This window comes from Simochromis diagramma, unplaced genomic scaffold, assembly GCF_900408965.1.
Source record: "Simochromis diagramma unplaced genomic scaffold, fSimDia1.1 OVJJ01000753.1, whole genome shotgun sequence".
In the NCBI taxonomy this organism is placed as follows: Eukaryota; Metazoa; Chordata; class Actinopteri; order Cichliformes; family Cichlidae; genus Simochromis; species Simochromis diagramma.
In genome coordinates this window covers 8,924,776-8,940,741 of record NW_024387523.1, presented here as the reverse complement: position 1 = coordinate 8,940,741, position 15,966 = coordinate 8,924,776, and the positions used below count along the sequence as shown (strand labels likewise).

At 38.3% G+C, this 15,966-nt stretch overlaps 1 protein-coding gene across 7 annotated transcripts in view; it reads right to left on the bottom strand.

Annotated features, from left to right (window-relative positions):
• The window catches only part of csmd3b (CUB and Sushi multiple domains 3b), a 380,853-nt gene that overhangs the window by 257,673 nt on the left and 107,214 nt on the right, over positions 1-15,966 (bottom strand). For all 7 annotated transcript variants that reach the window (XM_040020932.1, XM_040020933.1, XM_040020934.1 and 4 more), the window contains exon 3: positions 4,236-4,348. In XM_040020932.1, the coding sequence (XP_039876866.1) occupies positions 4,236-4,348 (113 nt within the window). The remainder of the gene's footprint in view (positions 1-4,235; positions 4,349-15,966) is intronic.

The following is a 15,966-nucleotide window of genomic DNA, read 5'->3' as shown; positions in this document are numbered from 1 at the left end:
CAGCTACATGACGCGCAGCTGGAAACACTTCCCGCAAGACGATCTGCCCGAGATTCACAGAATTTACAGAAAATGTTACATTTTTGTGATTTATATCGTTATCAGGACGATAGAATTCTTATATCGGGATATGAGATTTTGGTCATATCGCACAGCCCTATTTCAACCAACTAAAAACACTCAGCTGTGAAACCATTGAGTTCTGGGACCATCTTCAAACTCGTCTTTGTGTTGATCCGAACTGTGCACCTGTAACGTTGTGAAAATGCATCTTTCATGCTATAGTGTTGACAAAAATGCATTCACAAACAACCTATTTTTAAACACCTGCCAAATTATTCAAATCTGCCTCTGCGAAGTGCCTGCTTCAGGATGATACTGCCATGATGAACTCACTTTCATGGCTTGTAATAAAGATAATGAGCAGGTATTTTTTGCTCATTGTTTTTCTGTAAGCATAAAGTCAGTACCTGCAAAAATCAAAACTCTGTGATGGCTCCAGAAACAGATTAGGCGGAAGGATTACATGGACTGTGAATGACTTGCCAAAAACTGTCCAAACTTGGGTGGATAATTCCTTCAGAGAAAATCTTCTACTTGCTGTATAAATATACAGCCTAGGTGTCTGCTGTGGACAGTCTAAAAAGTTCAAATTCAATAAAGGAGCGACCAGAGGTAAGTTTAATATTGCAATGTGGTCTGCTGTTAAAACGCCCCTTATTCACACAGAGCAAGTCAAACATCTGAATGTATCAAAAGCAGGGGCTCTTCAGCTAAGTCCCATGGATGCTCTCACTGAGAGCAAACTCCTTCTGCATCACAGCTACACACACATGCCGGCATAAACATCAACACAGAAACACACTATCACGTAGGATGAACGCGGGCCAAGTAGCAAGTAAAAATTTGTGCCAGTGAATAAATCTGGGACAACTGCTTCGACACACAAGTGGCACCGGCACACACATAAACACGCACACAGCATGTGTGGAGATTTAGATCCAGACACTTTGCAATCAGTGATATTGTCATCTTGCAGCACACCAGACACACATATAAATAAGATATACGCCAATCAGCTATTGCACCTACACAGAGAATATCACGGAAGGCCCACAAAAGAATGCACAAAGACGAGCATAGGCAGTTGAGGAGTGTATACTTCTGAACAGCAAACAGCTGTGACAAACATATTTATGCATTTAGCCATCTATATTTGTGAGGGCCAGTTTAGACCTCGGAAGAGGATATTTTTTGGAAAGTGGGGAGGACATCTGGATGGTTTTATGTTGGGACGTACTTTCCAGCGGACTGGGAGTTAAGGCTTGAGTTTCGGTTAGTGGTTTAGGTTGGACTAAAGGTTAGATCTAGATAAAAACAGGCCTTTATTTGGGTGCGTCAAGCTTATGACAAGGAGCTAGGTATTTGATGATCATAATAAGGTGTGTTTGAGGTGCATGTACAGATTTACACAAACATGTAGTTTAGATTGACAAGTTAAAGGTTTACAGGTAACACTGCCCGTGTGGCTACTGGACAGAGGCATGGTGAATCATGGAGTTGGTGGTGGTCTTTTTTTTCCTCTGGTAAGTGACTTTAATCCATTTTGGAGCACATATGTAGGCCCTTTTTTAACCTTGTTTCGAGTAATAAAACAGCTGAAATTACCTCCTGTTTGTCAGATTATTCACAGGTCCTTTTGTAAATTAAATTTACCAGCTGCGGCCCTTGTGTTTAAAAATTACTCTCTGAGTTGTTGTTTTTTTGTTTTGTTTTTTTGTTGGAAAAACAAAACAAATGTCCCCTCTCTGTAGGCTCATATGCATGTTGATATGACAATATGAACCCATAGATGGTGTCAAATATGGATGTTGCTGTTGTGATGTCACCCACTAATTAATTTTAAAGCGTGGAGACGAGTGTCTTCATCATCAACTTCTAACAACTTGTCAATCTCCTAATGAGCGTATCCTGGATATTCATCCTTTCTGAAACGTATAATGACAAAAACATACTAATTAATCAGTGTTTCATTCACTATGAGTTAAATGTGTGACTGAGCCCATAAAGGCATCCAGGGAGTGTTTACTGAGGCCAAATGTGAGGGCCGCTTTCAAAGAGACTTCTATTTTAGACACCACAGCTATTGCCCTCAGTGGCCATTAAAGAAATACTGGCTTAAGGCACTTCTGTGTTAACTTTACTTTCAAACCTATGTCAATCCTTTATGCCAGGTGTGGACAACAAATTTTAAAATTCATTGCCCACATCTGCTTTATGCTTTTCATGCATGAACTAAATGCAGTGTGTGTCTGACTACACAAGGTCCCATCTTTAGTAACACTGAGAATACTATTAGAAAGTATCCTAAGTATCCCACGTCATTTATAAATAGCTTCATATACAAAAAGTAAAAGCAGGTATTTTGATCTGACCAAAGTGCTTTTTTAATAACACTCCAGGTTTCAGAGGGATTTGGGGAGACAGCATTCAGACATAGAATCAGATAAATGGAATTCATGCAACATTAACCATGTTATTATTTTTACCTGTTCCTATAAAATAGTATCCAAATTGCCATTAATCACAACCACCACTATTTCAGGAACTAATTTGTAAGACTTGCTGTTGTAAGGACAGCACAGCATTTCTTCAGAGGCTATATTCACACTAAATAGTATTAAAAAGTAGTATGAATGACTATAACTTACACTCTATATAATGTTTTTGCCATTTTACTTTCACTGAACATTTGTAGCCACTTTGTGATAAATGGTGGAAAAGAAAGCAGAGGTATAACATACAACAAAGAAGCTCATTCAAAGGTATAGCTGCTGAGGCATTTTTGCCCAAGTGTTGTGCATCATCACCACCTATAACAAACACATTATGATAAAGACAACAGGTTTAATTGTAAATTATGTTAATTGTTCTTGAATTATGTTAAACACCTTCTTCTCACATTCTCTTCTCTACAGTATTTTTGCATTGTTAACTGATACATTGCAAATGATTATGTTACCGACTCGTGTCTAATTTATGTCTACCTAAATGACACCTTGCGTCGATGATCTTTTAGAGGGCATTTGGGGTTACATATTGAGACTATAGTGTTGCCATGCAATCTGTTAGCATGTCAAGAAACTATTCAGTCAATAAGAATCAAGTAATAAGTGTTGCTAGTTTTCCTAGTGTAATGTGGTTGCCTCAGTTTGATGCTTCATGCTTTGTTACTCACTGAATTGTTGAGGACATCAAAGTTTTTCTTATCTGAATCTCATCTCAAATCTTTAATGCTCCCAGCATATGGTGTTGATTCACAGTGAGCGCTAAATTTAACTAACAAGCAAACTTTTACCTCTCCTTATGTATGACTATGGCACCACAGTGTTTATTTGGGCCCTAAGGGAAGGGGGCAAAAGCAGCTCCCCTCTCGATGACTCCACTCCTCCACAGCATGATCAGAACGCTGCATTTTTCAACTGGTAAATTCTTCCACCATATTAAAGTGGTTATGTAAAAAGGACAGATTGACTTGTCTGTTTTTGTTTAAGTTAAAAAACATAAATGTATGAGAAAGATTTTAGCACCCAAACATCTGGGCTCTGCTCTTCCACGTCTACATTATATAATCTTTAGTAAGCTCACATTTTTGTCATTTTTGTTTATCTATGCTTTCCTCTCTCTCATAACAGCCTACTTTAAAAAAAAAAAAAGGTATGAACTTGTCACCCACTAGGGAGTCTCTTCCTGTGCTGAGTGGGAGGGAGTCAGAAAATACGTATTGAATTCAGGGCATAGCAGTCCTTCTTGGAAACTTTCTGCATCTGGATGGCTCTCAGTGGGACTGACTTAAAATCATGTACTGTGTGAAGACACAAGGACGTAAAAACCTTACGCGTGGTATTTTAAGAGTACACTATGTCTAACAAATAAACAGGGATTGCTTGGGGTAGACAACACACAGTGGACCACCTCATTTACTTCTTGATTGAAAAACAAGGGCTCACTCAAGGTCGAGTGTTTGTTGCGAGTGTCCGTCTTTCCTACACGCCTCAGTACATACCCACAACGAGATGTGTCCTATGGAATTTGACCTGATATTTAGTACTCAGAGTGGGTCTCGGCTTATGCTATTAATTTACCAGATATATAAAGGTCAGCAGTGAAGCATAGCATATTTATGCTTTACATACCAGCCAGACACGCAAACACAAACACAGACACTTTCTGACCTTCATAGTTGAGTTTGAAGCCATGTGCAGAAACCGCAAAGTCACTGGTCAGTCTCAACGAGAAGACATTTCCTGTGCTGGTGACCGGAGGTGGAACCTGGAAACCTGTTAACCTGTAGAAACAGAGAAGATAATATACTGACATGATCAACACATTACACATTAAGTATGAGAAAAACAAGCCACTTGCTTTTGTGGAATAAATAAAAGCCTTGGTGATAATAACCTGCAGTGACAAGGAAAATATCAGGGAATACATAAATCAGCAGAAGATTAACAAGAACCCATCTTGTACTTACAGGAGAGAGGAAAAAACATTTTTAACAGCCTTGACCGTTGCCCATTTAGCAATGAATGGCTTTTACGTAATAAAAAACTTTTCATACACTCTGTGTTTAAGTACGTTGATAGATGTTTTCTAGGATTCAGAAAGAGGAATTCATTTTGCTGAAGTCAGTACCACAGTGACAGAGAAGACAAATGGAAAACAGTAAAGACAGTATAAAACCTCTTCTCAGTCCTCACCAACACCACTGCCTGGCATCGAGCCTCTTAGACAGAGCACAAAAACCCTCTCCATTTTCCTCTAAAAAACATCTACTTTAATGGGGGCTTTCAAATAAGTCAAAGCATCAGATCAAAGTGTGCTATGAAATCTGGTCAGCCAGCTAGTAATACTGAAATGGATCTGTGTGCAGATCAGTAAACAATAAAAAAAAGGAGTCAAGTAAGAAGCCAAGGCCCCCTTTAATGTGCACTCAACATGTCTGAGTCTGACCTCGAAAAATACGCTTACCCACTACCGCTCGTAGGTGGGCCTTTAGCTCTCAGAATTCCTTGAAATAAACAGGGAGGAAGCGAAGAGGAGGAATGGAAGGCCAGCGCTTTTTCAGGTAGGGAAAAGAGCCAAACCGCCTTGCTGCCACTGCGACACATTTTTCTCGTGTCCTGCAGCTACCATTCTTCCTTCCATTTCCTCCCTTCCTCTTTCCTTCGCCTCCTCCTTCTCTTCCCCTTGCCTACATCTACTCATACCATCCTCTCCTCTAGCATTAAGTCACCAAACTCATGTTTTTTGCCTTTTGCCTTCACTCCCCTCCCTATGTAGTTTCTCATCTCCTCCATCCACTTCCTTCTGTGGCATTTATCCACCTAAATCTCTTTTGTTACCCTTCCTCTTCAGTTCTGCTAATCTCTTTTTCCTGGCCTTCTTTTGTATATAGATATATTCCCTCTCTTTTGTCTCACCATCTTTTTATTTTTAAAATATAATCTTTCCTTTGTATCTATATTTCCTTTAGCCATACTTACCACTTACTCTCTCCCCCTCCTAACAATCAGGACACAGCTTATTACTTAACTGTGTTTTGTTCTTCCCCACTCTTTCTGCACACATAAACACGACACTTGAAGCATGTCAGAATACACCTGCTATAACACAGAAGACAAGTTCAGTGTAGCCACTTTTGTACCTGTGAGCTGTTCAAAGTAATCTGCTTCATGTTACTGCAACAAGAGAAACGATGTCTGACTGTGACCTCTAACTAGTATTGAGACTTTAGCATAACACGCTTCCCCAGTTATGACAAAGTGCTTTTACATTTTTAAAACATTCACAGCACGCAGAGACTTGCTTTAATTTTGTATTCTCCTGCTACATCCCTGCACTCATCCTTCTTCTCAATATGTCTTCCCGTTTTTCTTTCTGTCTCCACATATTAATTTATTAAGCTTTCTATCAGCAAAAACAACCACAGTTAAGTCTAGAATCCTTCCCTCAATCTATTCTTCCTCTCTGCCCTTCTTTCATTTTCTTCTGCCACCTACCTTGCTTTTATGCTCCATTATGAGTTTGCTTTTTTTTTTACCTCTCATCTTTTAATCTCCCTATCCTACTTCTTTTACCCTCTCACATCCTCCTTGCCATATTTATTCATTGTCTGCTGTCTCCTCTGCTTTCTTCTCATCTTTCTTTACCTCCATCTCACCTCCATTTTTCCTCCCTCTTTTAATCCCCAGTGCTCCACTTTTTTCAGTTGTTAGTTCAGATTTGTTCCCCTTCTGTAAATTCACTCTTCACTAATCATTCTCCCTCCACTTCTTTCTGCTCAAGCCGACTGTCCTGCACCAGCTTCCATCTCCTCCGTCAGCTTGCTTTCCATTGCTGTTCGTCCCCCCCCCCCCCCCCCCCCCCCCGAATCGTTTTAACTCATCCGGGCTCACATGTTGATTCTCATTTCTCAACTGACTTACTCCCTTTCTATTTCTTTGTTCTCTCCCTTCTAATCCAAAACCACTCAAAGTGCAAATGGCCACCTTTTTAAAAGTACCCAACCATCTCTTTAATCTTCCTCTCCATTCCTAATCTATTTCTCATCTATGCATTTCTGCCTCAGCTTCATTTCTATTTTTGGGCTTTTTCTGATCTCATCTCCAGTCAGTAAATCTCTGTCTTCCTGTCTCTCAGTTCTTCTTCTATTTGTTTTCTTTTTTTCTTCTCAGCATTATTAAACTGCCCTTTTTGGCCTCACTTCCCTCTCCATTTTATCTGTCTTTACAGTAAACGCAATGCTGTTTATGCATGTGTACATGCAAAGTTTGTAAAAGGAAAAAGCCGTAAAACACAAAGTTTAGGCAGTAGTCACAGGAACCTTAGTAATATCAAGTTATTACTGTGTAACGTGATTCTGTTCATCTAGATGTCATCTGAATGACGTCTTCCTCCAAGTGACGAAACGTTTCTCCCACTGAAAACGGGGATTACTGTGCAACAATCAACATATCATTAGCAAACTGAGTGCATGCTGAGTGAACACATGACATAGGTTTTAGGTTTTTGATCACTCTAGTAAACAATATATATAATTTGGTTGATTAATTAGCAACGTCTTGTATAATTAACTGTTATTTAAGCACAAAATGACTAAGTGGCTCAGCACTTAATGGTTTTTCTATTGTTACTTGTCAATCAAAGTGCTCTTTACACTATAAACCACATTCATCCATCCACACAATGCTTTATTCTTGGCATTAAATTACCTCCATTACACACTAATGGAGGTAATTTGAGGATCCGTATCTTGACCAGGGACACTTTCACACAGAAACTAGAGGTGCTGTAATTGAACCACTGGCCTTATGATCAGCTAACAACCCGCTCTACCCCCTAATCCACAGATGCCCCCCTTGCATTATCTGTGTGTTTGATTTAAAAAAAAAAAAAAAAAAGAATAATAACAGTTTCCCTGGATGAAGCACCTTAAGTCATATTTCAGTTTAACACAATCTGCTATTACAGAAGAAATTCTACACCACAAGAATAACATTTTATATGCTCTTGAGACAAAGAAAATAAAATCTCTGACCACTCCTCCCATCACATCTTGCAGAAACAATCCATCAATACACATATACCCCCAGTACTCTATTTTATTTTATGATGAAAGTAATATCTGGACTCCAGAGCTGAACCAAATGTCATGGTAAAAAATACAAAGCAGTACAAACACACACACACACACACACACACACACACACACACACACACACACACACACACACACACACACAAACAAAAAAAACCCTGCCTTTTAAATATGAGATTATTCATTTGTGATGTGGCTGATACTTTGGTGTGTCATCTTACATTACCAGCGCTCATAGTGCTGAGAGTTACAGAGTTTGGCCATGTGACAGTTATAAGAGATGACAACAGGAAAATGATTAAAAAGTTGATTATTATGAATAAGTTGAAAAAATTAGAAAAGGCGATGCCGAAAAAAATTATCTTGGATCTGCCAATTTAGGAAACATGTAACTGAGCAAAGAATATGCATGCATCACTCTTGGTTAGTATATTGACTGCATCTGTTCAGAGCACAATGGTTGTTGGTGCAAGTTTATTAACTGTGGCTACTGTATTCTTCCTTAACAGCTGTAGCCCGCCATGATGGATAAAACATAACAGCTGAAAGTGCAAACAAACACTCCCTTGGTCTTGTTCCTGACTGTTATATTAAAATATAATGTAAATTACGTCAAAGACTAAAGTTGCCATTACCTTTTTTCTTATTATTTATTCATTCCAAAAGACCTATTGTCACTGATTTTCAGTCCAGTACCTGTGTAAACCTCAGCCTTTTCTTGCTGTTTCCCATCCTTATGAGCGGCATCTTAGCCATAGATAGACACAGATAGAGACAAATGGGGAAAATTAGACAACAGACTGCTGCTAGCAAATTGCAGAAAGTTACTATTTAAAACTGGTTCTTTGCCAAGTTGACTGTTATGTGTAGACACAACACTGATTCATCCCTTGAGTTAGGTACCTGTCTTATACTCGAATGATTCATAGGTCAGTGTTAAGTGGCTTAGCGAACCAAAAATAATCGGGGGGTGGCTGTAGCTCAGGAGGTAGGTGGTTCGATCCCTGGCTGCTCAAGTCTGCATGCCAAATATCCTCGGGCAAGATAATAACCCCAAGTTGCTCTCTGATGCAGCCATTGGAGTATGAATGTTAGATAGAAAGCACTCGCATGGAAAAAGTGTTTGTGTGAATGAGGCAAGTTGTGTAAAGCTCAGAAAGAGTAGATAAGTGCTATATAAGAAGCCTAAAGAAACACTTTGAATGACCTTCAGAAAGCCTGGAGAACTACTGCTCAAGACTGCTAAAAATTATAAGAGAATCTGGCTCCTTCCTAATTTAAAGAACACAGTAGTTGCTCATAACCTTTGGACTGTATTGTATATATGGAGCACAAATTGAGAGTTCTGGTTCCAGAGAAAACTATAAGCCAAATCACCTGAAAACATGTAAGTAATAGCTTTGCCATCTGGAGAATGTGACCTGCATATTAACAAAGCAGACTTCCAGATCTGGCTCTCAGATTATTGAAGGTGCATCCCCTGCCCTGTTTTCCACCCACCCCCGTCCTCAGCTGAATCTTTCAATATGCGGGACAGCACAGCGGCAGCATTTATGTGTTCTCAGATTTATGAGGTAAAACCAAAATTCTCTCACAGAAACTGAACGAAAGATGGAGCAGTGGGCGACTGGCGCTCAAGGTCTATTCCCATGGGACCGTGTGTAGTAGCGTATGCCCATGAGTGTGTGTGTGTTTTGTGTGTAGCGAAATCACATTAGCGAGTGAGTGAATGAAGCTAATATCAGCAGAGTGCCTTCTCTGTGCTGTCACACACAAATACAAAAACAGAAGGGTAAGAGAAAACACACACAGACACACACCGTTTGCTTTAGTTTCTGAAAAAGAAGCAACAACGCAGTATGGCTAATGTGATTGGCAGACTCCCTCCTCCTGTTACCCGTTTCATTACCATCACGGCCATGAAGAGAAGAGAGAGAATGGAAAAGAAAAACTGTAAATATTAAAACAAAAGGGGCTTGATGGAGTAGTAGTCAGCTAAAATTTTGTGTTGTGTGAAATTGTTTCTGAGGTGAAGTCATTAATGATGTAAATGTCATCATTCATCATATCAATAACTGATCTGATGTCTATCATGGGTAGAGATTCACATGTGTGAATTTAAAAATCCTACGTCACCTTCTTCTCAAGTTATCCCATTCATATGAATTCATATGAATTGTTTTAAAAGACCTTGACCTCTGTTCTTAAGGTCAAGGGCACTGAGATTCAAACTTGTCTGAGATTTTTAGTAGTATGGTATCAGTTTGAAACTCCTACATTACTTTGTTCTTGAGTTATTTCATTCATAAACTTGGATGTCCACGTTGCCACGGGTGATGACAATACCCGGTCAGCCTGTTACAGTTGAGGGGTAATAAAAAGGGTTGCTGTACATCATCTGGCAGGTAAATATCACTTGCGGACCACAGTGCAAGACTGATTGAGGTGTTAGTTATGTTTACAGTTTGTTTTGATGATTTTTTTGTGACACAATGGCGCATCGACATTATCTCAGTAGATTCTCATCTGACTAGCTAAGCATAAACATCACAACAACATGACCCAATCAGTAACCTAATTTTATGGGTCAAAGACACTTATTTGCCTTCTGGCAACCCAAGCATCAAACCACAAGCTCAAGGAGAGTGAAATAGACCTGCAGAGGAGCCCAATGGGATGAAAATAAAACACAGTACTTTACAAAACAGTGGAAATCTGGACTGATCTGACCTGTCAGCCAAAGACACTAAGTTTTATATCAGATCATACTTAGAGCAGTCTAGTGGTAAAAAAAAAATACAAAATTTTAGGGCAAAAACATTTATTTAATGGAAAACAGTACACTATGCCAAGTTACAGGGGTTTAGGTTCCAAGATAGAAGTCAAAAATTACTCATGGTTGAACCTCAAATAAAGAGAATTACCATGCAAATATTGGGCATGCCATAAACAGTGTCAGGTTTGTTTTTCACAGCCATCTGTTTTATTTTGACCCACAGAGCCTTAGAAAATGATAGTATACTGATGATGCTGTTCTGTTTTCAACATTGTTAGTTAAAGTCCAAAATGAAGTCAATGTGTAAAGAGAATAACTTAAAAGCCACGAAGCATTATTCATTGAAATTAGAGATGCCACTTTCTTTTTTTTACATGACTTTAATCAAACCTCTCCAGTATTGTTTTTGATGGGCACATTTACTTTATTCCTTGAAGATCGGTTTCTTGTATTTCAGTGTTGTGTCATCATGCAGTCTTTAGTTGATATTTATGTGATCATCACACAAGCTCGCTCTCTTACACAAATGCACACAAAGGTCTAGTACCCATGAAGCTTATTCAGTCCGTTAAAAGTATATTATTTTATGAAAGTTTTTTTTTATTCAATTTGCACATATATTTTTTATAGCCAACTGTGGTGACAAATAACAAATGACACTCAATTAATTTGCAAAAGTAAAGTAATTATCACATTAAGCTACAGCATTTGATGGCACTGAAATTTTTTTATGACTATGTTTGCATGTGCTTGCTGTGTGAGCACTGAGTGTTCCTGAGTGGAGTACCAGTGGAAATAGACAAAAACCTAAATATTTTTACCAGGCTTAGTTCATTCACTGAAGGTCAGTAATCAAATGAATAGTTCGGTCTGACAGAGCAAAAGACAAAAGGAACAATTTGAAACAGGTAGGAACAAAAAATACAGAAGAGAAATAAAAACCTAAACAAGATAAAACTGTGAACACAAAGAATGACTGCAAAGTCTGATTATGTGGAGAAAAAAGAAGAACAAAGACAAGTGAGGAAATATGTGAGAAATAAGAAAGTTAGAGGGAAACTGAAAGAACAAAGAGAGAAATTACAAACTTAAAACATAAAACAATTTAAATAAATAATCTTAATGATCAGAATGTGAGACACGACACAATGAGTTTAACACATTAAATTTAAATAACCTTTCAATAACCTTTTTTGATAAAATGAAGTGAAGACAGTACATCACATTTTTGTGATATTTATTTCTACTATTTTGAACCTAGAACATTTATCAAGGTTTAAAGTTGAAAATATATTTGCATTTTAATTAACAGTAGTGACAGTATATCATGTTTTTTAAATAATGTATTTCTGTTGATATATTTTTATTGGATATTCTGATTTTTTCTAAGGAAATCTGAGCACTGTCATGCTTTGCTCTGCACTTTGCTGCTCTTTTAATGAGATAAACCTGAGGAAAATCTCCAAAATGCAGCTCAGTACAATAAAATAATGTATATAAACTGACAGATTACAATAAATTCAATGTTTAATTACAAAAAATAAAAATATTAACAAAACTGAATATACTGATCCATTATTAAGAACTCTAATGATTTGCCGTTACAAGCTTTTTATCATGTTTTTTTTTTGTATTTGAGAGGCATTTGTAAATTTGTAATTTTAGTGTACAGAAAGTTATTGTTAAACTTACGTTTTTGAACACTAGAGATAAAAATGTATGATTTGCTGTTGTGACTTAAAAGAACAAATTACAAAGCTATTTCGGAAAAATGAATGACCTTATCAACTAAATAACAAAATCAGCCTCTTCTGCTAAAAGTAAAAGCAAAACTAAACAAAACAAAAATATACCCCCCCCCCCCTTTTTCACCTTCATTCCCCACTCCTCCACTTCTTGTCTAGTAGATTTATTTCTTTTACTAGTGTTCAAAGTTCAGGGTCTGTAGTGAGTGATTGATTAGCAACACTTGCCTTTGTGACACACACACAGCCATTTTTCAGGTTAGAGTACATGTGGTCAATAGTTGCTGGTGTGTCTTGTAAATCAGTCATCCTCTACCCGCCCCGAACTGTGTGTGCATTTTGGTGTACCCGTTTGATTGTGTATTAGCAGGTTGCATATGCAAGCCAATAAAATTTGCCTCATATAAGTAAGTTCACACATGGACAACCACATACACAAAAGCACATAGTAAAGTCCCCCCTGGTCAGGTTACGTTTCACCGTTTCCATTCATCACAAAGAGAAAGTGAAGAGAAAGGATGCAGTGAAAGGGAGTTGTCAGCATACAGAAAGGTGTCCTCTGAGTTAATCTGCAAACCCGTGAATAAAAATAATAAACCTTGTTAACCTTTTCCAACAAACAAGGACTTCCTGTTCAATATTTTGATAACTTCTCTTTTAAAGCAAACTTTAAACTGACTTAGCATTTGCCAGTAGTCTAATATTAACCAAAGGTCACTGTTAAAATTTTAATGACATTGCAGTACAAACCTGAATCACTGAATGAAGAAAGCTTTGGCTAACTGCTATTTGCAAATACACGCATTGCTTTGTACAAAAAACATTCATTTATTTTCTTCTCTGTTTTCCTTGTGTGACAGCCTAGACAATAATTACATAACTAAACCGAACATGGCTCCTTTTATAATGGTTCACAGGGTAGTTCTGGACCTCAGGCTGTACTGTGCCCACAGTCCATGTTCATGCTCTCTAATAAACATCACTTAAAGCTAAAAACAGGCAAAAACCTGCATGTACAGTCTCTCTTTTTTATCTTCTCTCATGCCACCTCCATGTGTCTGCTCATGCGTATCTCATCACATCTGTGAGACTCTCTTTGTCACATTTATTGGCATCCAGCAGTGCAAACATTCACTCTTTCCATTCTCTTCCAGCATTGCAGTGATGTCCTGGGATGATAAATCCTTTTGTGTTGCAGAGGCAGGGGGTTCTCGTCTTTGGAGGTGACAGGGGCCATCAGCGCTCTGCGTGCACCCCCAAGGAAAGACACTCTGACTGGGGTTGAATAGTGGATTAACCTTCCTGTCAGCGCCGGAGGTTCCTAGACAAACATGCTGAGACTCACACTGATAATAATTGTGAAGTGGAAATCTGCTTCCTCTAGCTGTTTAATTATTATTATTTTTTTTTTTTATGAGTGTCAGTATTTCGTGCATGTTGAGTGTAGAATGGCTGGCTAATAATTAGAATTTCATAACAGCATTGCAACATATTAAACTTAAACTTATTCTTGTTGGCTTTGTGTTCTTACATCTCCAAATTGATTTAACTGGAAGGGCACTCCGAGTGCAATCTTCTGCCAAGGCCAATGCCCCATCTCACAATTTTAAGAAAAGTGATCTGCACTTTTTTTTTTGTTCTTCTTTTGCACGTTTCACCTCTTCAGCAAGTTTAATCAAATTCACCCTGGCAGTTTTTGCATGAACTTGCCAACAGACAAACAGAAATAACTACAGAGAAAGGGGGGAAATGAAAAACATTTTGCTTACATAATTTAAGGCTCTGTTTAAGAAATGCTTTTAGAAATAATGCCAGTAGAGTACTGTCGTGATACAATAGATAACATATGCAAAGGATATTCACTTGCCACCTTCGTACTAAGCAGAAAGAACAAGGGCTTTTAAAGAGGAATTGCTTACAATTACTTACACTTAAAAGTCTTAGTTTCCCTCACGAGTCCTTTCCCTAACAGTAAACAGCATCCTTGCAGTGTTACAAAGTTTCAAAGGAGATGCTGCTTCCACTGTTAAATGATAAAGCTCCACCCACCACACACACTTCTCACCTCCTCTCACACACAAATATTTCCTCTGTTTGCCTCATTCTTTCTCTTTTTCAGACAGCTAGACAGATAGTGAGTGCTGCCCCCGTGAGCTAAAGCTTGTTTAGGCTGCTGGATACACCATCGCTTACCATTAAACCTGACTAGCATACACAGAAAAGGGCAAACAAACACATGAATGCATATAATGGAAGGGGCACACATTAACACACACACACAAAGAGTTTGTGTGCTTGTAAATGCATACACCTGTATTTTGTAGATAGGTAGAGACAGATCGCAGGTGTCTGCTGGCATTTAAAGGGGAGGTGTCATGACTGACAGCACCTTAAAGGGACAGTCGTTAGAGAGATATATGGATGGAGGGAGACAAAAAGGAAAGACGGGATGAGATGGGATGTGTGAGAGAGAGAGAGGGAATGTAGAAGAAGAAATATGACGGCAGAGGAAACACGTGTACATAACATTCTTCAGTGGACTCGTAAATTCATTTCCACTAACTTTAAAGCATAACCAGTAAAGCTAGTCCTAACGATAACCTAAATATAAACTTAGGCTGAATCTTTTTACTACGTAACCTAACATAACATTAGGAGTAAAAGTGGTAATTAACATCTTCAATCACTTTGATGCTGTTTTGCTGCCTTGATGCCATCGAGCTGTTTTTTTCAGTAAGTCTACTCCACTCCAATCCCACATCTTGTAGAGACAGATGGAATAGTGTGATGGCTTCCTTCTTCAGCTATGCAGCCTTAGTGAGTTTGATAAGGTGTAGTATGTAAACCACCTCCCAGTCAAGTTCTGGCAGCATCGGTCTTCCAACCCACTGCTGCACTGATGTCTATAATGGGACAGGAGAGTCATGGGAAAGGTAGCTGAATATCAAAGATAGTTACTTAGTGTAGGTGCACGTAGGGAAAAACGAGATGGTACAGGGGAGGCTAGGTTGGTTGGTTTCAGAATGAAATACTTAAATTTAGTTCCATTAATGACAAAATCTGTAAAATTCCTGATCAGCGACAATATCAGATTATTAGATCACTCGCTGCTAATGGGTAAAATGTAGCTATCTATATTTGTATTTCTATTGCAACTGTTGGGAACGTATGCAGATACTTTTATTCAGTTTTGACAACCATGCCATCCTGTCAGATGAATTAATATCTCCTCTCGCTCTGCTTTTGAGTGCAAAGCTTGTTTACTAACACAATAATTGTGCAGCAATGTGAATCCACAATTCTTAAAATATACTAAACTAAAAAGAGAGTGCAAAAGAGGCATTTCAGCTGGAAATAACTGAGATAATAAAATGTGTTTTTCTTTTTAGTGTTGGATTGTAGAGGCCAGCTTATGGTTATCTTAGCAATTTTTCAGGTTTCACTGCAACAAACAGCCTCGTATTCCTTTGTGTGTGGTCTGTCTGTACTGAGGTGTATAACCTTGTCTGTGGTAATAACTATCTTTTTCACTTGTTGGAGACAACAAAAAGCCACACAACACAGAGTGTCACAAATTCAAACAGTCGACCTACGCAGTGGACACACAATAAATAAAAAATAATAATAAATTAACACACACACTTGGCAAACACTTGGCTGTACATGTGTCTAATGGTGAGGGGTTCATTGTTATCGCAGCTTCTTGCCTGAAGGCTTTTGGCCCTTTTTGGTTGATTATAAGAACTTTTATAAAAATTCCAAATTTAAAAAGTGATTTTGTGTGT